Source organism: Glandiceps talaboti, chromosome 23 (assembly GCF_964340395.1).
Source record: "Glandiceps talaboti chromosome 23, keGlaTala1.1, whole genome shotgun sequence".
Lineage (NCBI taxonomy): Eukaryota > Metazoa > Hemichordata > Enteropneusta > Spengelidae > Glandiceps > Glandiceps talaboti.
In genome coordinates, this window is record NC_135571.1 from 3,008,079 (window position 1) to 3,033,637 (window position 25,559).

Below are 25,559 nucleotides of genomic sequence, written 5' to 3' on the forward strand. Positions count from 1 at the left end.
CATCAGAATTAATTATTAAAATCATTATCGAGACATCAACGTAACTATATAAATGCTAGCTACGTCACTGAGTCACCGTGAACCGTAAAGTCACTTTGTCATCACCATAGGCTTCAAGCTACAATTCTACTTATAATGCCAGTAGGCTGTCGAATTGAAAGACGCCAAGCGGCAGGATTTATATATTTGCCGCCAAATCCAAACTCGAGCTGCCGACCCGACTGCCGATACCCCGCCACCACGTTTAAACTTTCAGAAACAAAACAATCATTTATATAGATAAATTATCAAAACATGAAATATCCCATAGTTCTGAAATAATTGACGAGTTAGACTCTACGGACGTACATCATGAGTCGGCTGAGCAGTAATCATCACAGACAAGTAAAAAGATTGCATGTAAACTTCGGCGGGAGAGTGTAAACCTTGGATGTATTACTAATACATCCATGTGTAAACTCGGCCCCGGGGATCGGGGACTAGGATTCGAACTCATCTCCCGTACGTGCGTACGATAGAGGCTCAGAAGGAAGCATACAGTGAATGAATTTAACGCTAGATATCATAACCTACTATGAATACTGGGTGAAAAGTTATAGGAAATAAATCAATGCGCACCTGTTTTCAACGAGAACTTCCCGTATTGCCTATCGATTGTTTACCGTAGTTACGTAAGTAAGCGAACACTGTTGATGCCACTTGACCTTTGACACGACCCACAATACATCGCGGTTCTCAGATTCGTGATTCTTGACTACTAGGATTCTTGCCCCTCCAGAGGGCGCCGTGATCACTGCGTCATAGAACTACGTCCATTTTTCCATCACCCACTCATATCCGGATTTTTTTTTTAAGCAAATCCATTTGGCATCTTTCCCCCCCCCCCCGAAATCTTCCAAGCCCCCCCCCCCCCGGCCCCCAGGATATCAAATGGTCCACCCCTTACATGTACACACGAAAAAACTTACCGCTACAGATTTGTTTTCTCCACATTGTATTCTCGTCATCCACTGTTGATCGTTTCAACTCCAAATACAGGCTGTGAAGTTGTAGTCAGTTTCAGTGTTGAAAGGTGAACGCTAGGCCTATCTGAAAACTTGTACTTCATGGATAACGGCTGCCATCTTGCTTTTAGGACTTCTGACTTTCAGCGAATCAGCTTGCTTCCCCTGTTTCGAACACCAATCTCGCAACCTGATTCGCTCGTCGAAATGGATTTGGAGAGAGGTCTCGGCGGCGACAGTAGGGAGCCCTCCACGACGCTCTCAGGAGAGGGAACTAGGATTCTGGATTATTCTGAACGCGTTCGAATTTGAAATTCTTGAATGCATAATGAAAGTAACCGATTTTGTGTATATACTTCAATGAAGTTTTCAAACAATTATCTCATATTATCGAAAATCCTCTAGAAATTTCTTGTTTCCAGTTATGAAACTTCTAAAAAATATTATTTGCTTTGGTTATGAACGTGTTATTTTAATATTTAATAGTTGCAACAGAAAATTAATATGTTTCAACTCTTACGTAATAAGTCGTTTTGACACTGCAAACTGACAATTGCATGTTTTTTGGCATTTGTGGAGAAAGATACTTTGATTTGATAATGTATGCTGCCATTTACAGGCGACCTTATATTTATCATCGCCTTGCTTAAGCAGCGCTGGAGTCAAAGTTCGCTTCAGAGCCAAAAATCTTCAATATGCTATGCATTATTTGGCACTGGAAAATGGTCTTTTACCCAAAGTTGCTGTATGTGTATGCACACACACACACACACACACACAAACATACACCCATCCATATAAAGCATACACACACACACACACACACACACACACACATACATACATACAGACAGACAGACAGACAGACAGACAGACACACACACACACACACACACACACACAGCTGATCGACAATTCTTTTATTATTTAGCATAGACTTTATTCATAAAATTTCACCTAGCATACATACATTCATTCACACAGCCTGTATTCTCTCAGAGCTATCCTCACTATACAAATATCATCTCAACTTGACCGGGTGATTAAATCAGACCCTGTCTGATTAATAACACAATTGCTGTATTTCATACCTACACTTTTCAATTGTATATAATAAAGTTCATCTGTATTTTAAAGGTCTTGTGAGTCATTTTTGTTCCATTTTACATTAACAAAATTGTACTAAGTTCATTTTCCTTACATCAAATATTAATCCAAAAATAAACCAATCGCATGTCATATCAAAAAATAATACCAACATGCTCGAGTGCAATAAAATACATTATTGACCCTTTCCCTGCATAGTTTTCATGTAATAAAATTATTGTCGACTTTCCTCTTATATTTTGTATTGCCTAGCTAAACAGCTGCCTGTTATATAAATTCTTATATTTGTGGTGTGCAATAATGTAATACTGTCAACACAGATATGTAGAGAGAGTGATATAGTTTTTTTTGACCATCTGCAAAAGAAGAAAGAATTTAACCAAGTGGCCTCGAGTGGGCGCACTTTGGAATAAAATCAACAATTGCACAGAAAAGCAAACTTTCTTGCAAGTTCACTTGGTTATTTTATATATCTTACAAGTTCAGTCGATTTAACTAAAAAAAAGTCATTTCATGTTTTTTTTAAAATAAAGATTGTCAGATAGAATTTGGCAAATAATTACGTCCAGTACTTTATATGTGTATGAAGGTTAAGATTTCCAACTTGTTTTTCATTCTACAAAATCATACAACCGATTTTTAAAAACAGATTGTACGAAAAGGCGTACAGGCTGTGTGAAACATGACTGATATGCAAATCAAGGTGATGTCAAACCAGTGAAAAGTTCAGGACTTGTATGTATGTCTCCTAGCAACATGGAACGCAGTGAGTTGTCTACCATTTGTTTTTGATATTCAATTGTACTTATTTCAGAGGTTGAGAGGTTATGTCAAAAGTCACCACCCTCCATTTTGTTTTTGATATTCAAATGTACTAATTTCAGAGGTTATGTCAAAGGTCACCACCCTCCATTTTGTTTTTGATATTCAAATGTACTAATTTCAGAGGTTATGTCAAAGGTCACCATCCTCCACTTTGTTTTTGATATTCAATTATTTCAGGGATAAGGTCAAATGTCAGCAGATTAAACTGTCAAACTTGGATTTAGATAACTCTGCGACTTTAAAAGATATAAAATGCTGAAAATATATAAATTATTTTACATGTCAATGTAAAAAAAATTCAGCAATATAGGTTTCAAGCTACGCAAACAAAGTGCATGTCTCCATTTTTATGTGGTCATTATAGTTGATATAACCTTAGATTTCAGTTAAACATCTCATTGGGATGTAAACTTAGGACCAATATAGAGTATTAAGCTAGTAGGTTTTGTAGGAATCTTGTGAAATACTAACAAATGACTGCTGTAAACTTTCTCTGCAATCAACAGTGCAAATAAATATCACACTTTCAATACTTTTGACGACTGGCAGTCATCTTTATCTGGAAACGAGGCCCTGACCCCCCCAAAAAATTTCTAAACTTTTTGTAGTAATTTGAAAATTCTATAAAATATCAAAGTAACCATTTAAGGAGGTAATACATTTTGTTTCTCCTTGCCAATATTTTGAAACTTGACCCCTCTATGTGGAGTGTTCACGCTATTTTATTTTTGACTGATCTCGGGAAAAACCATACAGGATCACTTCAGTCAGAACTTTTCTCTTATTTTTGGTAGTAATTTATTGATGTCTGTTACTTCATTTCATAAAAATTCAAAAAATAAATATAGTGTGTTTCAGTTTGTCTTTAATCATGTTTTCATCGGAGTACATACATTTTCAAACCCTGAACGTATCACTGGTTTTCACAAAAACGTCGTTTTTGATATGTGAAAACTAGCTTCATTTTATTCACGTAGATAATATTATATTCTAGATAGATTCTTCAAGAAGATAAAAATCAAGCCTAGATGCATGTTTTTCAAATTAGTTAATCTTTTTTCGCTAGATGTTGAGTTTGAAAGTAGATAATATTCGTTGTCCTAGACGTGTTTTCAGAAATTTGTTAATATAACCTAGTTCGGTTATCTAATTTTGATAACCAAATTCCTTGGCATCGTCATCGGTAAAGTCACCATAGCGCCATAAATTCAACTGAAAAAGAACAGACAAATGCAAACATTAGTTTTAGATGCATTCCTCAACTTAATCTGGAAGCCAACGTGGTTTCTAAACCACCAATGAGATCTCTAAACCACGTCTGGTCAAAGTCCCTTATTCAGCACAAAAAGTTGTTGATCTATTTAGTGAACCCTAACTATTCAAGTGATGTAAACAGTGTATTAGTAGCACCTTGAGCTGACAAATATACCATTACATAACTGCCCCAATAAACACTAACTCTATGGGGGACTGTGTTATTGGTTAGAATTTTATGACTGATTAACAAAGACATGATGTTAATGACAGTGTGTGGGTGGCTGTGGATGAATTTTCAATTGCATCTCATGCATTTCAGGACTTCTAGACTTTGACTATACGTGAGTGCAGATGTAAATCATAACGATTTCATATAGGGACTAGTCTATTCTCAAGTATACATTGGATAGTAAAATACGGTTCAGCGGCTCTGTTTGAATCAACTACACAGAACTCAATAAACTGGCCATGCTACACTCTAATAGCAAGATCGCAATTTATTGCTACACTTATATACACTTATATTATGTTACTGAAATAAACCAGTTAAATCGAAGTACTGCAACAAGATGAAGACATGCAGCCACCAATGTTTTGATGTCTGCATCTGATTGCATAGTGGCATGACAGTGCGTTTCTGTTCGACAAAATGTTGCAAGAAACTGTATTCATTCAATCTTGCTATCTGAAAGTCTAGCATGTGTATTTTCTTATTAGTTTCTGTGTGATTGTATCAAAAAGCACCGCTGAACAGCATTTTGATATCTGTTGTATTAAAGATGTAAGGCATGTTTTTGAAATATTACAGGTTGTAGATCCATGTAACATATAAGACCCATAGAATATAAACTAGTCACAGACTTTCTCATCTAGCGATCATACTCAGTACGTACAATGGTGTTTTTTAACACAACGTTCTGAGCTCAATTTTAAAAACCCACCATGAGCTGTAAAACTGTAATTGATTGAGACATGAAAGATACATTCTTCTCAGCCTGAATATCTGAAACACATAATTTGACCTTTAACCTTTGACACTCACCCTAGCTTTGCGAGCCACCTCCTGGCTCTTCTTGTACTCTGAGACAAGAGGCTGCAAACGTTTCTCACGTCGATTCTCGGCCATCAGCAGACCTTCCGCAACCAAACCCTTCACAACGTCGTCTTTACTTTCTGGGTGTATCATGGATACAAACTCTAAACCACCAACACGGTATTCAACATTTAGCAAGAAATTGTTGTTTATAACTTCTCTCTTGAAGGCTTCCCTGGCTTCCACATTTGCTTCAGGCTGGAAAGAAGAACAAATTTCTGTGTTATGCCATAGAGGGCAAAATATCCAGATTTAATGAAGACATGTATATAAAGCTCCTCATTTTGGTATATCTGACAGAGATTCAGCTTACACTTTCACTTGAATGTAAAGAAGAAAGAACTGCTATGTTATACCATAGAGGCTGCAATGCCATATTGTCACCAAAGAAATAACTGTAGTCTAACTTAGCTTCATTTTGTGATTCGTATTTGGAAAGAAGAAAGAATTGTCATCTTACACAATAGAGGGCACAATGCCAGGATTTCACTACTGCAAAATTCTAAGCATACAAAGTTGTTGGGTCTTGAACAATACTTATGAATAAATGTATTTGACTTTGTCATCAGGGAAATATTGATAATGTGTAAGTTATAGTGAAATCATTGATAGTTCGTAACAACTTACATCCTTTGGTAAGGTGACACAGGCCAGAGCATAGCGATGTGCTTGGGCTGGTAAGCTGTGGTAAGATGGTGGTAAAGTTGCAATATCTGCAGAACTGACGAATTCACTCTGAAATATAAATATCAAAAATAATGATTACAATCTTAAATCAAACGACTATCTCTGATTTTTCTGATAAAGAAGAATTTACAGGATCTAAGCAATCTTGTAAGATCACATATCAACATATACACCTGGTTATCAGAGATATGACAGCAAACATTGATGAACAGAACCTGTTACAAACAAGGAAAGTAAACAAAATGAATTAGATAAACAACACTTGGCACAGCATATTGGAACAGCAGAGACTTGTATTACACACCATGGTTTGATAAGAGCAGTTTTATTGTCTCTTTATGTTTGAATGATATGCCAGGGGAACTTCTAATATGTTTGTAAACGTGAACTATTGTGGAAAGAGGCCAGACAGCTGTTCTTATCAAATAATGAAATGTAATAGCGAAGCGGAGCGGCCATATAGTTACTCAATGGCTAGTACCCCATGCGTGTCCTATATACTATGCAATGTTTTTGGTGGTTTTACCCAAGGATGCATTGCAGTGCAATGCATGTGCGTTCTATATACTATGCGCATTCTCCATGCGGAGGGTGCTATCTACAATATCATCATGAGGCAGCCAGTTACAAATGAATCTACCCTGCGCGAGCTTATCGGCTTTGCCTAGTTATGATATTACAAGTCTACGTACTTCCAACATGCTATGCCAAGTGTTATTAATCCAATTCAGTCACAGGTCCAATTTTTCAATGGTCTGATGTCAGCAGTTGCAAAAGATTTCATGGTTTGGCCACTAGTAGTGCTGTTCGCAAGTCATTTTACATCCAAAGGGGAGAGTCAGAATAGTTGAGTAGTGTAGTATAACGACAACAACTGCAGCATTCAAAGTAACAGCTGAACAATTCTCGCTACCTGCAATACAATTCTACACATCACTGTGGAGTCAAATGGAATGAAGTCGCGCGACAACGCTTTCTAATGTCGACAACTACACTTCCGGTCGGCTATGCTAATACACATGAATGTTTCTTTCCCATTTTCAGTTGTAGACATCTCTTGTAATTTTGCTCTGGAAAGATACTGTACATATTTAAATTTCCCACCTCCATAATTATATGAGCTTAAAACTTGCGTTTATCTTATTTGTTACAAATTAAACTGTTTGGAAGAAACATTCATGTGTATTGACATAGGCGACCAGAAGTGTAGGTGTCGACAAATGCAAGCGCGGTCGCGAGACTGTGTTCCATTTGACTCCTTAGCGATGCATAGAATTGTATTGCAGATAGCGAGAATTACAATCTTTTACTTACATTTCCATAATCAATATAGAGTACATGAGCCTTGCCAGCAGTCACTTTATTAATTGATGCTCTGTACCAATTACCATCAGCAAACTTAGCGGCAACTAATTCACCTTTCTTTGGTGTGTGAGAACCAGGTAATGGTGGGGATGAACTAAACTCATTGTGAAGCTGTTCCATTAACTTCTCTAGCTGTGGTCCTTTACGAGAAAAAACACAGTAATAAAAATTAATATAGTCCAATAACAGTGGTGTACTATAGAGACTTTCTGTAATACAATCCATAACACCAAAGTAAAGCGTTTTCTGTTCTACAATTGTTTATAGCATCCATACAACCCACAACACCAAAGTAAAGAGTTTTCTGTATGTACCACAATTATTTATAGCATCCATACAACCCATAACACCAAAGTAAAGCGTTTTCTGTATGTACCACAATCATTTATAGCATCCATATCAAGTACAACCCATAACACCAAAGTAAAGTGTTTTCTGTATGTACCACAATCGTTTATAGCATCCATACAACCCATAACACCAAAGTAAAACATTTTCTGTATGTACCACAATCGTTTATAGCATCCATATCAAGTGTAAACATGAGTATAGCATATCGAGAAAGTGCTTTCCTTTAGTGTTACTTATTAGATTGAAGCTGTAGTGAAAGCTTCACTAGCAGGAACTGCAGTATAATTTTTTCGATCAGACAAGCAGCAATATACAGCTATTCACTGGAATTGTTGAAATACTGATCATTATTGTCATTAGACGTGAATGAGGGATCTATTTTATCCACAAGTACTGAAATCATGATCACATTGGGGTTCTGATTTTAGGATGCAGACCCAAGTTCTGCTTTGTAAACGCTTGCATGTCTCCTGTTGTATTTATATAGTACACTCATTCGTTTACCTTCCCTGTTTGTCACAAGTTCTGTTTGTTACTGATTGCCAGTCTCCTGTTGTATATGGTACACTCATTTGTTTACTTGCCCTGTTTGTCACAAGTTCTGCTTATTACTGCTTGCATGTCTCCTGTTGTATTTGGTATGCTGTACACAACAGAGACAATATCTTGCTAGAATTCCAACGAATCAATGACTTACCTGTATCAACACTCTGTGCATAGAAGTGACAGTCTTCTAATATTTCTGTTACTACAATTGCTTTGTAATTAGTTTTTCTTTCAGTCTCTTCAACAATGACAACATTCGTTGGTTCTTCAAACTTTTCCCACACCTGGAATTAATCAAAATGATGATTTTTTATTTTCAAAGAATGCACAGAGATTATTACGATATGAAGATTCTATTCCTCCATCCATCCCTCCCTCTCTCCTTTCCTCATACCCACAACGCACACACTCATTCAGGGTTTCTTCTACCCTCCTCGCCACTCCTCCCCTCATACCACCTACTCAAACATTCACCCTGAGTTTCTTCTACTTTCTCTTTCGATCCCCTCCCTTCCTTCCCTCATACCCCTACTCAAACACTCACTTCTACCACTTCTCAACCTCACACTCTCCTGTCATACCCCCACCTGAAACACTCACTTTGAGTTTCTCCTACCCCCCTCTCCCCCTTTGAGTTTCTCCTAAACACCCCTTCCCCCACCCCACCCCCACCCAACACCTCCCCTTACCATAACCATTACTGAAACACTCACTTTGAGTTTCTTCTTCTTAGCATTTTCTTCTCCTAGAGACAGATGTCTGGCATAGGGACTACGTTCGGCTGTGAAGTGAGTCATAGACAGGGCTTCTTCTACCAAACTAACAGACAAGTTAACACCTTCAACAAACAACCAACCAATGAAATTACCAGCTTTATCCATAGCTTCTACTTCCACCTCAACCTGAAAACAAAATAAAGTTTCATTTAGACTAGGTCTGTGAAACAACAGACTAGGAGAAATGAAGATGCCTTGGTGTTTTCCCTTATTGGACATGATGTGCTTACACAAAGATAGACACAATTCAACTCAAGACTAACAATAACAGAGACACAATAAACACAGCAGGATCCTTTGCCCAATCACATTGAACAGTGATAAGCATTGCTATTCTTTCACAATGCAGTAGAAACAGGCTTCTAATGAAAACATTACACATGGACTTCATGATTTTAATGATTTCAATTGTTTACTTTTCAACTGATAATCAACATTCCAATTTGACTACTTCTACATCCCCTACTGTACACAGCACCTCTATAATTCTTTCTTTTGCATTTGAAGTTATCTGTGTGTTTGTGTGTGTGTGTGTGTGTGTGTGTGTGTGTGTGTGTGTTTGTGTGTGTGTGACATCGTGTCTGATGAGTGAAGAACCAAGGCATCTTCATTTTTCCTGTAATATGACAGAATATGACAGACCCCCATGATGCCCATGTGCAAATGTTGCGTACTTTAAATATTTACATAAAACTCAACAGTGTACTCCATTTGCAGTCATCCTTTCAATGTTTGTAACAAGTTTCACTTGTGAATGCTTTCCTGTCACTGGTTGTAATCCTGACTGGATATCTTATTTTGCTGACCTAAATCCATGTACAATCTGTGAAAAAACACTGATGCATTTGCTCGCGTATGGTAAGCAGGAATGAGACAAGTTTCAATCTAAGACATATAACGTAATTAAGGTCAGTAACTTATCAAAGCATAAACACCACAGGAGACAGACAGAATCCCATAACTCTGTTTGGTGATAAGAGTGCTACATGTTAAAACAATTGAGAATGATTGTTAAATTACAACTTCCACAGATGTAAAACAAACTAATAAAATCATCACCTGAACAGACATCAGACGCACCCCTGTTGTTTTTGTATCAGTGTTGAGTTGTTGTTTTGTCATTGTGTGAAGTCTTTCCTTAGCTCACTTTATTTACACAAATGCACCAGTATTTTTTCACCAGTTGTATTTTGATGTCCTGTGGTACTATTACTTTGACACCAAACTTGCAGAGTTTCTTGTTTTGAAATTCATTGTAATGTGCTTGTAAATACTTACTTCTCGTTGTAAACACAATTCCTTGGTATACTGCAGTGCTTCTTCTGAGTATGGTTCACTAGATGCGGGACCACCAGGTCCAGTACGTGCCATACGGGGACAAGTTATACCTACAAAATATGAGAAAATGTAAACTTTACTTTTCTCTCCATACTTTCTGAAACATTTCATTTGCTCACCTAAATACCGAGGGTTCGTTTGTGCTCTCATGGAACAATCATCTCCAGAAAATTTCGAGGACAGAAATATCTGAGTACCCTTCATCTTTCATCTGAATGCACAAGTGAATTTTTTTACAATGTTTGCTTTTTTAATATAAAATTATGTATTATTAACAGAACTGTGTGAATGCAAGTGTGGGTGCTCAAGACATTGGCATTCATGCTTGTGGTGTGTTCTTCTATGCTTTAGCTCGCTACAAAAGTATGACTGCAGACAACATAGCAAGAAATTGAGCAATTACTTAGAGTATGTCATGCTAGCATTCATGGAGTTGCCATGGTAACTGCTCAAAATCCAAAGAGGGCTAAAGAGGGCGATGTTCAAGACAATCACTTTCTATCTGATGTGCATGTGCATGTGCATGTACATTTGTATGTAATACTTGACAAAGACAAGCCCAAGACTGGGTAAAAAAGACTAGTGTCAAAATACAGTATCATGTTTTCCCATAATATAACACAAGAAAATAAATACTAGTATTGTGTTTAATGTTTGCAGTTGTGAACGCCAAGAAAACACTAAAATGTCAGCTTGGTTGCTTAAAACTGCAACAACAAATTGTGAATTATACAAGTACTACATGGGGTGGGGTATTCTAAATTCTAAATACATGAACATCATCAGTATCTTTCATCAGCATTGGAATATTGTTGCAAAATGGAGTCACAAGAGAGAGAAAAACTTTTCCAACAAATATGGCCGCCATTCAGCCATATTTGATTCAAGTGTCATTCATTTGTCTCACATAGTATTTTATCTTTGTGACAGGTTTGGTTGAAATCCATTGGTGCATGCTGGAGATATGAGGGTGAACACATGTATGCTAGGATGGAACCCAATGCAATAGCCCCTCTGGGTGGTGCCCGTTGGGCCTAACTACCGAATTCAAGCAAATCTTTCACAAGTTTACTAGCAGGGCTGACATTTTACATACCTAGAGAGGGCGCTGTTTGTTTCAAATGGTCTATTTCATTGATACTTACCAGCCAATAGGAATGTGATAAGGCAAGTTTCCTTGGGTAGGTAGACACGTAGACGAGATCCACTAGCGACGAACTCTACAATTCCTTCACAGCGACCAGCACGTTGTAAAAATGGTAAGAACTGCTTGGCTTTTTGGGGTTCCTAATGATAGGATACACACACAGCAAGACTTGATTAGTTTTCATGATACCATGTACAAACCAAGATATTGTCTTCAGACAGAAAATATGGACAATATACCCTGGTTATTCTACGTCATAACACCCTGTGTCTACATCACTGATATGCCTTTCGGGGGTGTGGCTAACGCTATCAGTTTGAATGGCTATTATAACAAGCTGAGAGTTATCATAGCTATCACAGTCACATATCAGCACTCTAGACAGACTACCCTCTGTTATCAGAGTTCTCAAACCTTAGCAAAAATACTGAGTATATTTGTATTCACCCCTGACAAGTCTGCAACTCTGTGAATAGGAGGATCCTTCTTGCTGTGAAGTCCTTTACCATTCTTGAGAGCTCTGGCTTCTGCTGCCAGTAATTCATCAAAGTGGGCAGAACGTTGATCATCGTCAGCTCTATATCTTAGTACTGTAACAAATCCTTTACTGACCAGTGCCTCGGCAACATTGCTGTACAAATAAATCAAAAGGTGGAAAATCAGCACTGACCACTGTTAAACCCCAATGTTTGCATCCCATGTATAGAAAGGAAAATTTTGCTCAGAAGACTTAAAATTAAATCAAATCATGGAAACACTGAGTCACAGCAAGATCAGCCCTGATCGCAGTGACACTCCAATCTTTGAATCTCATGTATTGAGTAAAACTTTCCTCCTAAGACGTGCAAAGAAAATCAGACTGGCATTATTTCATTATTCCACTATTCAGAACATGTGACCTTGCAGTCCAGCGGGCCTAAAAAATTGTCATAGGTGCTTGGAAATGTGTATTCTACGTTCTTACATTAGTAATATCTTATAAGAAGAACTATGAGGATATGAGGTCTCTTTTTCAATAGCTCTGCAAGACAAATATTTATTCAAAACAAAAACTGTTTATTCTAGTCCAACATTGGCCTATAACAATTAAGGTAATAGTCTCAAGACTTTTTGAGTTTACTTACATGTTAGATATAGTTACTGTAGCACATGTTTTCTCTGGGAACCCTTCGTTGGCTGGTTTGATGTAGTCTACAGAAACATTCACTTTCTTACCAATTAACTTCTTACGTAAAAACTCACGAGCTTCAAACATGTATGGTATATCATACAATGGACGAATACGACGGTTGTCCTACAGGAATATACAATGAAGTTAAGAACAATAAGACAAACTGAGAACAGTTTTAATTAACATTAATAATCTAAATAATTAATGCAGAAATTTGAACATATCACTTATCTTTATGCCTTCCCGGTTGACGTCTTGATCCATCCTCCCTCCCTCCATACATGTTATACATCCACACATGCACATTATCCCTCCCTCCAAAGTCCCTACATCCGATTGTACATGTAAACACGTACACACACAAACACACACACACACACACTCATATACATCTGCAGTGTACAAAGCTGCACACATAACCATTTACAAATGCAAACATACTGTTATATACAATATGAATATCCATTTAAACTCACTCACAAACATATTAAAACACAAATACACACATGCTCTCCTGCTGTATTCACACATAATGTATGATTCAGTGTGACATGTGTATCTTGCCCTGACTAATGCAAACATAAAGTATACTGTCATATGTAACTACCAGTGGCATGTCTTAGTATTAAATGTCATGTGATCAGAACTGTCACAGACAATTACAGTGCACCTTATTTTGTGACTACATCAGTTATTGGTCCAATACCTCAACATTATTATAAGTACAAAAGTTTCTAAATTTGTTGTTGTTCATTTTTCTGTTTCAATTTTCAATACGGCGTATTCCGGTTATCGAACTTCCGGTTGTTTCGCAGGAAAGTATCGCGAGAGGGCGCACCATATCTGACAAAGTGAGGGCCAGAATTTTCGTCATGGCATCTAATAGTATGGCGATGTATGAAGCTGTCAACAAAATGGGCGTAAAGGAACCCCGTGCATTCATAAAAGAGTGGAAAATTACTACTTCTAAATCTACTAGATATCGCCAGAAATGCTGTCAACCTTGGTCTTGAAACACTAGAAAATGATAATTTTCTGAGAGAACGGAAGAGGAGACGAATAGTGGATGTCGGGCATCAAAAGATTACTAATCGACAGCGGAAACATTGAAAGTTGGACGGATGACCTTCGAAATATACCTGATGTAGACATGATAAACATATTTCTTTACCTTACTGGTGTCTGTTGCTGGACAAAAGAACGATTAGAAAATTACAAATCTGACAACAGCTTCCAATCTGATTAAAATCCGATGTAGATGTTGGCTGATCGTTCATTGCTATTTTACCTTCGTTATTTTGCCTGAATTGACCTTCTTGGTACATGTTTACATTTTTTAGCCTGCCTGATCGCCTCCTCTACGATCAGGCTGAAAAATGTAAACATGTACCAAGAAAAATAATATCAGGCAAAATAACGAAGGTAAAATAGCAATGAACGATTAGCCGACATCTACATCGGATTTTAATCAGATTGAACAGCTTCCAGCTACAGTCATTGCAATATTGAGAGTTCGGTCGACAATTACCAAGCCACATGTTTATATTGTAACTGATGTCGCCGCATACTTAGGCCTTTCTTGTTTATTAGAACAGTGGTGTAGCACCACGGGTGAAATCATAAAACTTTGTCCGGAAAAAAACATTTCATGTACTGGTTATAAGTTGGCATAAACATATGTGTATTGATATACTCAACTTTACTATCACACTTTGGTTAGCTTGCTATTCTTCATTCAGGACCATCAGTGTATAAAAAAAACCCATTGAAGTCGGCAACGAATCATAAATATTGTTATTGTGATTGATGTACCACACCGCCCACCCCTTCAATGAATTGGCCTTCCATGTAACGTTTACGTGGTTCACTCATCATACCATGTCTTATACCGATCTGATTAAAATCCGATGTAGATGTCGGCTAATCGTTCATTGCTATTTTACCTTCGTTATTTTGCCTGAATTGACCTTCGTGGTACATGTTTACGTTTTTGTCCTGATCGGTAGAGGAGGCGATCAAACATGTACCACGCAGGTCAATTCACGCACAATAACGAAAGTAAAATAGCAATGAACGATTAGCCGACATCTACATCGGATTTTAATCAGATTGGTTTTATACAAGCTGCAATAACTGTAGCGTATATTGTGATTTTGAAGGTTCTTTCCTCTGTTTTTGTACCTTTTTCCGTTCCGATGTTTGACTGGAAGCAATCACTACAATTTCTCCAACGGTAACGCAAATGGACGAGGTCACACTGAAAACGTGAGTGAGATGTCAGTGTACTACCCGTTTCAAAATGTTGCTACTTTTGGGTTTTCCTCACGTTCGAATTGCAGAGCCAAACTTACGCGAAATATTAGGAGAACGAGAGGTTAATTTGCTATTTCGTTATTTGATGGGCGATAATGCAATATTATAGCGTAAAGTTACGGGGAATGACAGACAATCTTTAGTCAGTGGTTACGATGCCTATAGACTCTATGCTTTGCAACAATGCTCTACAATTTCTGGCCCTCACTTCCGGTTCTAAAACAGCACCCCTAGTGGCCAAACAATCATATCTTTTATCTTTTCGGGGCTTTTTCGATAACCGGAATACGGCGTATTGTTTATTTTTTCTGTTTAAACATTACTGGGACAAGCCATTAGCCAAGCAAGTGGACTTGTTATCAAAGAGTACCAATATTTACACATGTGATGATGGGCTCTTACATAACACAAGTAAACAGCTGTAAAACCTCTATTCGGCCGTCTGCATGGACTGCAATTGAGGCAAACCCTATCTCCGTCTTATATCAGTTGTTATCAATTTATTAGGCTATTATAAGTAACGCTACAAACAGCTTTAGAGATGCAAACAACTTTTATGACACCCGTTTTCGCCAGGCAAGCCCGCGGGTTTGTTGCACTTGGACCGCTAATGGTTTGTGACTGTCATGATTTGTTGCTGTTCAATTTTCTGTTTACCTTAATTGGTGACTCGTCTTCCTTTCCAGGCATTGCTAGCTTAGGTGGTCTAATACTGGACAGTGTTATCTTACGGAATTCACCACTGCTGGTTTTAATCACCATAGCATCAGCATTCACCACTTCTACGACCTAAAAAAAAACCACAAAAACATTCAGAACATAGTTAGCTGAGGAGGCAGGAAAAAGTCAGAACGGGAAAGATAAAATTGTTGTATGTGTCTACATTTGTATATCTTGCAGAGGATGATTTATGTACATTGTAATACAATTGCCACATGTGTCTGTCTTTTTGTTGTTTGCTAGCTTCAGCATAACACACAAAGCGTACCTGTTACAACTTACTTAACATGTAATTTATATGTGTCTATCTCCCTCCAGCCACAAAGTTTACTTTTCTCATCTCTCACAATGTCACAATACGGCATGTTTTCTCACAAAAAGTAAAACATTGCAAAAAAAAAAGTACTAGTATTGTGTTTTACTGTATGCAGTTGTGAACGCCAAGAAAACACTAAAATGTCAGCTTGGTTGCTTAAAACTGCAAGAAATACACACAAAACAGCTACAACTTGACCTAAACTCGTAACCTTCCAGTGGGCTTTTCATCCTGGCCATTTCATATAATAATTGTGTTACACAACTTGCCAGCATAGATTTTATCCGAGACATTTCATATAATAATTGTGTTACACACCTTTCCATCATAGATTTTATCCTGGCCATTCATATAATAATTTTGTTACGAATACCTTTTCACTGTAGTTTTTATCTTGGCCATTTCATAAAATAATTGCATTACACACCTTGCCAGCATTGATTTTATCCTGGCAATTTCATATAATAATTGTGTTACACAAACCTTTCCGGTGTAGTTTTTATCTTGAATATCTATGGTAGGTGTACTGGCTGTGTAGTCCTTCCAGATTCTTAGTCTTTTGTCCTTGGCAAATCTGCTCATCAAAAAAGAGAAAATTTAGTCAGATTTGGAGATTCCCACCTCACCAAGCTCTCCCTCAGGCAAGGAAGTTGTTTTCAAAGGTTACAATGAGAATCTATCAAAAACATTAAACAGGATTAGGGTTATTGATAATGTTCTAACAAGACCTCATTAAATACTTCATTTAGCCAATGAGAATGTACCTTACTGTGGTTCATTTGGACAGTTCATGCAATCTTCCAAAGTTAACTGTAATATGGGATTTAATTGGCTATGCATACATGCGAGATTTATGAGAATTGGTCAAATGTAGGGACAGCGACCAAGAGAAAAACATGACATATAAACTAACAGTAATACAAAACAAAAACAAAGATAGTCGATCAAACCGAACAACTTGCTGACTACACATGATTTAATGAAATTGCTGCAACACTTTGTTAATTAAAAGTTTCCAACATCAGAAAGGTTGTTATCAGAGATCAATCGAGCGCTTACTTTTCTGCTGCCCTCAACTTTTCACGCCCTTGGGTGACAAGTACCATACTCCAATCAATACATCTAGCAAAACCTTCACGGACTAACAACTCAGCAATATTACCATTCTGTAAAAATACAAATACATCATTCATTTCTAGTCATATAGATATATACTGGGTTTACTCTCGCTACTACATGTTAGACTAGAGGCTTATATGTGGCTTTGAATCTGGAGATATCCTTAGTCTGTCTAGAGGACTGAGAAGTCATGGACCAAAAATTGTTCATGCAAATAAGTAAACCCCAAACTGTAAGAATGACAGTGTGTATGTATACTAATCTAGAGGCTATCAGAGGCTTGGAATCTGAAACACAACAGGATTCTTTGCCCAATCACATTGAACACTGATAAGCATTGCTATTCTTACACAGTGCAGTAAAAACAGGCTTCTAATGAAAATATCACATGGACTTGATGATTTTAATGGCTGCTTGACTTATTCTACATCATCACTGTGCACAGCACCTATGTAATTGTTTCTTTTGCATTAGAAGTTGTCTGAGGGTGTGTATTAAATGTCAAGTTACATGAATGAAACACCAAGCCTATAGCATCTTAGTTGTAAAAGAATTTCATTTTTTATCCTACATTGAACTATTCTAGATATATGATGATAGTTGATAGTACTTACTGGATGTATAACACTGCCGATAAAGTTCATATTGGACACTCCTTCTAAGATGACTTTTACATCTCTTTGTAAAAGACGACATTCGGTGAAGAATTTGGCTTCTTGAGCAAATGGTTCTGGCACTTGTTCAGTACCATTACTTTCTAACTTGAACATTGGACACTGCAAGACAAACAAAAATAACAAAGGCTTTATATATAAGTAATCATGATCGTGATTGAGCATTTTGTTAATAACCTTGTTTCCAGAAATGACGTCAGATTAATTACAATCATGATTGTGCAAATCGAACGCGCCCCTGCTCTATCCAAGGAGGTTAACCAATGTGTGAGGGTGCCCCATCAAGGAGTACCTTACAGACTACATGTACTAACCATAATGACTGTAAGATATGTCGTGTCACTCCGCCCTCACTGGCCTGCTCTATCCAAAGGGATTGACCGATGTGTGAGGGCGCCCTATCACTGCATACCTTACAGCCTACCCTCCAATGAAAGACTATCATTTTATATTTACAAGTGATCAGAATGCTATAAAAATCAATGGGTTCAAGAGAGTACATGACTAATATCACGTAGCCCTCCCTGAGATATCTGAACCAAACAACGGACTCACTGCAAGGAACTTAGGGGACCAGTAATACACTAGCACCCCTAGGTTAATTAACTGTGTTCACAGCCCAGCTAATGCTGGGTGCTGATTGGACAGATAAACACAAAGCTCAGAGAATGGATTAAGCAATTCTCATCATTTCACTTGTACTTCAAAATTTTTTTTTCAAAGTAGAAAAATTGTGATGTAACAGCCAATTTGCAAAACTGAAGCTATACTTAGGCCTGAAAAAAATTATTTGGTTACAGTTACCGAACCCCACCTAGTTTTTCACTGCTGACCCTAAACGTTTTTTACGTATTTGAAAAAAAAATTAAAAAATTAAAAAATCATAAAAACTATGAAGTCTCATAAGAAATAGTGAATGTGGAAACTGACATTAACTTAAAAAGACAATATAAAACTGTTCTTCCAATCTGTAATGGCTGTATATATAATTGAATGAAACCAACAACACAGAGACCATATGGAAAACAATGGAAAACATAACTACCTGAACTAGACACTCACATGACAAAAACTGTTTAAATTTTTTTTTTAAAAATTAAAAATCTACCAACCCCACCTATTCTAAAATTGAGTGTAATCGGAATCACACAATTTTTTTCTCAGGCCGTATTAAACTTCACTAATAATCCTATGATGGATACCCGGCAAAAGCTTTGTTGAGTTACAAATATTTGTTGGTGCAAAAATGAAGTTAAATTTATGAATATTTTATATGAATCCATTCATGTCTGATGGCTTAATACAGTTTACCATATGGTCTTATACACAGCATGCTTAGTTTATAATGTAGTATACGTATATGTTGTGAACCATCAATCTGTTTTGGATGTCAAACAAAATAAAACAACACAGTGACACCATTGTTGAACATATGGAAACTGAAATTTCACCACTTTTTATCCCTTTTTGTAACTGTGGTTCGCAAACATTGGCAAACACTGCAAATAGTGTAAACTTTACCACTAGACAATTTTGCGATTTTATAGTCTAAAGCTGGTTCACAAAGACTAATTTTTTACTAATTACCAGACTAGTGCACCATGTTCATGTACAAGAAGGTATTTTAATACAACCACTTATTTTTCCATTTTTGTTTTCCAACAAAATAAGTGAATATTAGTCTGAAAGATTCAGGCGTTCCTTTTGCTTATATAATTTGCCCTCTTGTGGGGTAGCGAGTGATTAAATAAGCGGACAAACAGCTGAACCTTTCAGACAAAGAGAAAATAAGTCTGTAGCGAAAAGGTCAAAGTTTACAGTATAAGCCATAGTCGGGAGACTATATACTCAACTACAGAGGTTGCTGAAGAAAACAAATCTACTGTACAAATAATACTGTCACTATTTTGAGACATGGGTATTATGTTTTTAAATTTGTATTGTTACATTTTTTTTCGTGCAAGTCTTAGAATCCGCTGACCGTGTATACCTTCATTTTAGTTCCTGTCTATATTTTCATATTTTTATGATTATGAACTTCATCTCAAAATAAAAATTATTGCAATTATTGCATAAAAATAAGTCTATTGTACAGATAACAATACTGTCATTATTTTGATACAAGGGTATTATGTTTTTTTAAATTTGTATTCTTACATTTTCTTGCTTACAAGTCCCAGTGTCTGCTGTGTATACATTTATTGTCACTATTTTCATAATTTTATGCCTATGAACTCGTTCTCAAAACAAAAAGCACAGCTGTTATAATATAATTTAATTAATATCATCAGTAAAACGGAGTAGTTGTGAATGTCTTACCTTAATACCTGACAACATAATAGTCACTTGGTGCCAAGTATCCAATAAAAATACCCTCATTGTACATCCATCACGAACAAACTCAACAACAGCTGAAATGGAACAAATACTCAGTTATAATACTTACTAATTAATATTCAACTTCCATAATTAATTTGGGTGATCAACAGTGCAAAGCGTGTCACAATTTCCTTTAAAAAAATAGGATTATTTGGGGGAAAATTGTGGCATTTCAGTTATTAGAGTGCTAGGTTTCACAAGCAATTTTGATTAAATAATAATAATAATAATGTTAGTTTTGATATAACGCTTTCCACACTGTGCTCAATGTGCTATTACTACCCCACTAGAACAGATCTACATGTACACATGTATAGAGGCACAATGGCCCCCGTTAAGCCCTTTACTTTCTCAACTCATTAGGGAACATACAATCCATTGTAGCCTTTATAAGCACATAGGATGAATTGCATTTACAATGCAACCTCTATTGTATCTTGCCCAAGGACTTTAGCCATTCAGGAACAAACGGCTGTGGTGGCAATGCAACCTGCAGATTCCAAGCTGACCACTCTAACCATTACACCATAATGACTTCACATTTATCATAGTTTTAGCATGTCGACAGAAACGTTATCAAATGCACATTGCAAAACTAGTCTGATTTACTGGAATCACCAAACCACCAAATATACAGGAATGCTCTCCTTTGCATAATGTGAAATTATCAAATAATACTTACCATCTAAAGGTTGTTGGTGATGTGAATCAACATAATTCCTTGGGTTGTCACACAACCATTTGATGTCTCTCACCAAATGATTATCATCTTTGCTCCATCTACCCTTCCCAGCATTCTTTGCAGCTTCCTCTAACTCAATCAGACGATGTTGTGCATCACTAAAACAAAACAAGGTTTATGTATCTGATTTGTAGTGATGGTCAAATTACAAAACTTATCAACACTTTCTGAGAATGATATAAAATAACAAGGAACAAAGATTCTTAAATCAAAATAACATATATGTAGGTTGGCGATATTCCATTCAAAGATGTGTACGTAATTAATTCTGTTTTTCCCCAACTTGTAGTTTATTGTGTGCAATCAAATCCCCCCCCCTCCCCCCTCTACCCCACCCCACCCTTATCCCCTTGGTAGAAAGAGGATTAATGAGTTTAAATTTAATGATATCCTGTAACGGTAGCCATTGGATCTCTATACGCCATGGATATATCAGTGACCATATGGATGAGGATTTGGTATGTATTTTTGATAATCTAAAAACAATTTTATCATGGCTTCCTATTTGGGAAAGCAGTGTGAAACAACATATGCCAAGTCCTTGTTTGTAACTCAATAAATTGCAAAAGATTACTAAACGTGTAAAATGTTTGTTACATTGTATTGTATGTACAACAGCAAATTTTTTACACATTTTTTTTATAGCTTTTTTACAATTTTTGGGGGTCAGATAAGAGATCTCCTCAAGAAATCTAAAACATTTCAAAGGTCTTCAAGACGTGACACTTACTCATTAGCTTTGATGCCTCCTCTTCTTACTTCAACTAAACCTTCTGCAACGATGGATTCTGTCACATTTTCACCGGTGGTGTCTAAAAATAATCATATCAGGTATTGGACCACACACACTTTGGCTAAATGACAGTTTTCAAAGTTCCAATTGTCTACGGTACATGTACATATGCACTGTCATTTCAGACACAGTGTGCCCGCTTTGCCAATTTGATGCATGCATCACTGACACACAGTAAGTTATTGTAAGTTGTAACACACCAAACTTTGGCATTCCTAGATACCTTATTCAAGTTACTGCATGTGGTTACTTATGAAAAATCTTCATTCGTTTTCATTTTTAACTACCAACGCTGTTATTACATTTAAAACCAGTCTCTGTACAATGCTTCCATTTGAAGTACAGAAAATGTAACTAATGAATAATGAACAATTCATCAATGCTACATGGAATTGATTTTCTTCAAAGTCAATCCTATAGTATTCCATAGGATATGCTAAAATTTGATGTTGACTTACCTTTACCGATATAGACGATGCCATATTCACGGCCACTGCCAGGAACACGGTACTCAATAGTGAAACACACCTCTTTGCCAACTAGTTTCTTGCGTAAAAACTCACGAGCTTCCCATGCCCATGGCTGATTACAAAGGTATACAAAATTGAGTTTGTTAGAAACAGGCTCTACCTCACAAATACCACTGAATTTCAACCAACTCAGTTGATCAAAATGCCACGTGAGATATAATGACCTTTTCTTTTGAATTGAACCTCTAGCATGAGGTAGAATAATGTTGCAAGTAATTCTCCAAGGGACATACGAGTATCTAAATTTGTTAAAAATCTATTTGTCCCCAAAACACATCTCATTACGAGACTCTCAGATACAAGTTTGAAAATTTACTATCAAATCTTCCCTAGCTACAATGTAGGTAAGGAGAGAGTGAAATATCATTATTTATTCCTCTATTTACTACCATTCATTATCAATCAACCTATACAGGATTATTTACAGGGGCACAAGCTGAGTTGATACATGTACAATGTATTTGGGGCGTAGTTTTTGCTGCATATTTAAAAGGTACTCACAGTATTAAAGTGGCCATATGGATGAGGATTGGGTATTTATTTTGGATTTTGGATTTACAAAACAATTTTATCATGGCTTCCTATTTGAAATTTCAAAGTGACACAACATATGCCAAGTCCTTGTTTGTGGTTCAATGAATTGCAAATGCATAATAAATGTGTAAAATGTTTGTTACTGTACATACAATAACAAACATTGTGACATTTTGTGGCTTTTTGCCATTTATCAAGTGACAAACACAGGCTTAGACAATTGATTTTTCAAGTAGGACGCCATGATAAAATTGTTTTTTAAATTAAAAATCTAAACTAAATACCCCAATCCTCACCCATATAGTCACTTTAACCATCTCTCTCAATTAACTGAATTCAAACCTGGTATCAAGATATAACTCATAAACAATCCAATGACATAATTTATCATACTGTACGTATCAAAAAATGTTCAGGAAATCTCTATAAACTATTCTAACGATGCCAAAGACAATTGCAATGTTATAGAAGATATGCATCAACATTAACAATATCCTGGAATGTGGTTTTATTTATAAAGAATTTTCACTGCAGTAATATGCTTACAAACACAGCTTGTGTTATTTCAACAATTAAGATATTTCTAACACACAAATCAAACCGAGTGAAAATATTCTGGCTCATTAATTTGTAACTTACTTCATCTTTTGTATCAACTTGTCCTTCGATGTTAGGGTTGGCACGTCGTGCCATTCGAGGTGCAGTTACATTGGACAGGTTGAGTTGTCGTTCTGGTGGGGGTCCACCTTTGGGTTGGCCTCGGATGATAACAGCATCACCCGATAGAACCTGTAGAGTTTAAACAAACACATTTTATCAAACAACTCTTGGCCTTTACCAATGAATAACAGTGCATGTACATGTATGTTATTACTCTTAAAATGGACTTTGGAACTGACAGCTGTCAACCCCTAGTACACATGTGATTGATACTAGTTGATGCTTTTACAACCACATGGAAAATAGCTTAAAATTTCTTGGACATTCATTGCCATTAATATCAATATGAAAATTATTAAATTTGATGGCTGTATTTGATGGCTGGCATAAATACAAAACAAAGTGTGCAAATAATTTAGTTACTGTATATAATTAATTACTTCTGTATACATATATTGTATATATATATATGGTATATATATACATATACATGTATTGTATATATATAATTGGTATATATATATACATACATATAAATACACAATGTATATACATGTACATGTATATGTGAAAATAACATATAACTTAAGTTACATTTTGTATATGTGGGAAGTGTTTTTGTTAGTGTGGCAAGTACATGTAGGTAAAATCACCCAATTTCTCTGTGAGTTTACATGGTTCCCTACCAATATTTTGGTATAGAATGTATGGAGAACTATTCCAGCTTTACCAGATTTCCCCCTTCCTGTTACCAGGGTTCCCAGCCCTTCGTACAAACACCGGGGAAATGTACATTCTGTTTTTGTGGCATTGGGTATCCATTTACACCATTTAAATAAAGTCCAAAAACACATGCATGTAGTCACAAAGTTTATTGTTGTACATGAATACATTGTAATTTGTATCCCAAAGTCATTTAGATCCTGGTCTTAACCTTATTCACAATTATCATAAACTCCTTTTTTTCTTACAATATCAAAATTATATTTGGGTATGAATGACAACCATTTTTTATACAAAGGGAAATCTAAATGACACCGAGAGGGATTTCTGGAAAACTTCCAAATTATGACCTTATTCAAAACACCCACCCACATACATGGAATGCCTTCCTGTTTCCAACATAAAGGAACAGACTTCCCTATTATCAATATTTTTTCATTTAAAAAAGACAAATGTTTCAAAGAATGATACATTTAGTGTAAAGTTAATAGTCGTTTATTAGCTGATAATAATTTTTGCTTTTGCAAATGTATGTTCTTTCCTTTTATCAAAATCAAACTGAACCAAAGACATTGATCATTACATATATTATTTGTATATAATTTTCAAAGAATATTCAGAGCTTGTGAAGTCTGAAAAGTATCTCCTGGTGGTGAAAACGGACAATCTTTTGAAATACAATAACACCAACTTCTGTGATATGAACATTAACTACACATGTATAACTTAAGTCTTATAGTAAGTTGAAGTGTTTTGAATGGCTTCATTCATTCATTTATTCACTGATGATGCGGGGAACTGTATTCACGTTTGAAGAAACTACAGTTTCCACTCGTGACGGAAATTAAACTTCTCCAAAAATAAGAACCGATATTTGAGCAATTCTCACTTACTGTATGAAATATTTGGACGAGGATCAAATACAAAAATAGAACTCAAGGTCAAGTAAGTGACTTGATGAAGTTGTCTTTTAAATTTTAAAGAACTTAATTTCAACCATATGGTACGCAGGAAACGAGGAAATGTGCCATTTTCGGGAAGATTTTCGTTTTTCAAACAGGTTTTACTGTTAATGTGGTGTTTCTCTTTCCAAAGACATAATTTCAGTATTAAAGACAGTACTAATTTGATTTCTTACCTGTTTTACTATGCCACGTTGTACGCCTGTTGGTGCTCCTGGAGTAGCCATTTTGAAAAGACCCAAGCCGCGCCTTGCATGCTGGGAAGTAAGCTCGGAGTCATTTTTTGACCCCAAATCATTTAAAACAGAGAAAAATATCTTTACAAAATTTAACAATAGCTGAAAAATATTTTTCAATTTTAATTGGAGTCTAATATATTGTAAAATATGATTACATTATTTCGTTTTCGAGATTTATGGCAAAGTGT

General features: G+C 36.2%; 1 protein-coding gene across 1 annotated transcript; it reads right to left on the minus strand.

Moving 5' to 3' along the window:
• Positions 1–1,930: 1,930 nt before the first annotated feature.
• On the minus strand, positions 1,931–25,359 carry LOC144452575 (staphylococcal nuclease domain-containing protein 1-like). The gene is made up of 20 exons (XM_078143686.1): positions 25,309–25,359; positions 23,427–23,576; positions 22,182–22,305; positions 21,661–21,742; positions 20,871–21,028; positions 20,129–20,220; positions 17,750–17,911; positions 17,076–17,182; positions 16,500–16,590; positions 15,638–15,769; positions 12,621–12,790; positions 11,944–12,127; positions 11,495–11,636; positions 10,290–10,399; positions 8,949–9,137; positions 8,387–8,519; positions 7,288–7,478; positions 5,914–6,021; positions 5,236–5,484; positions 1,931–4,148 (listed from the first exon to the last, which is right to left on the minus strand). Exons 1-20 carry the CDS (start codon positions 25,357–25,359, stop codon positions 4,083–4,085), a joined length of 2,691 nt encoding a protein of 896 aa, XP_077999812.1. The 3' UTR covers positions 1,931–4,082.
• Between the last annotated feature and the right edge of the window lie 200 nt (positions 25,360–25,559).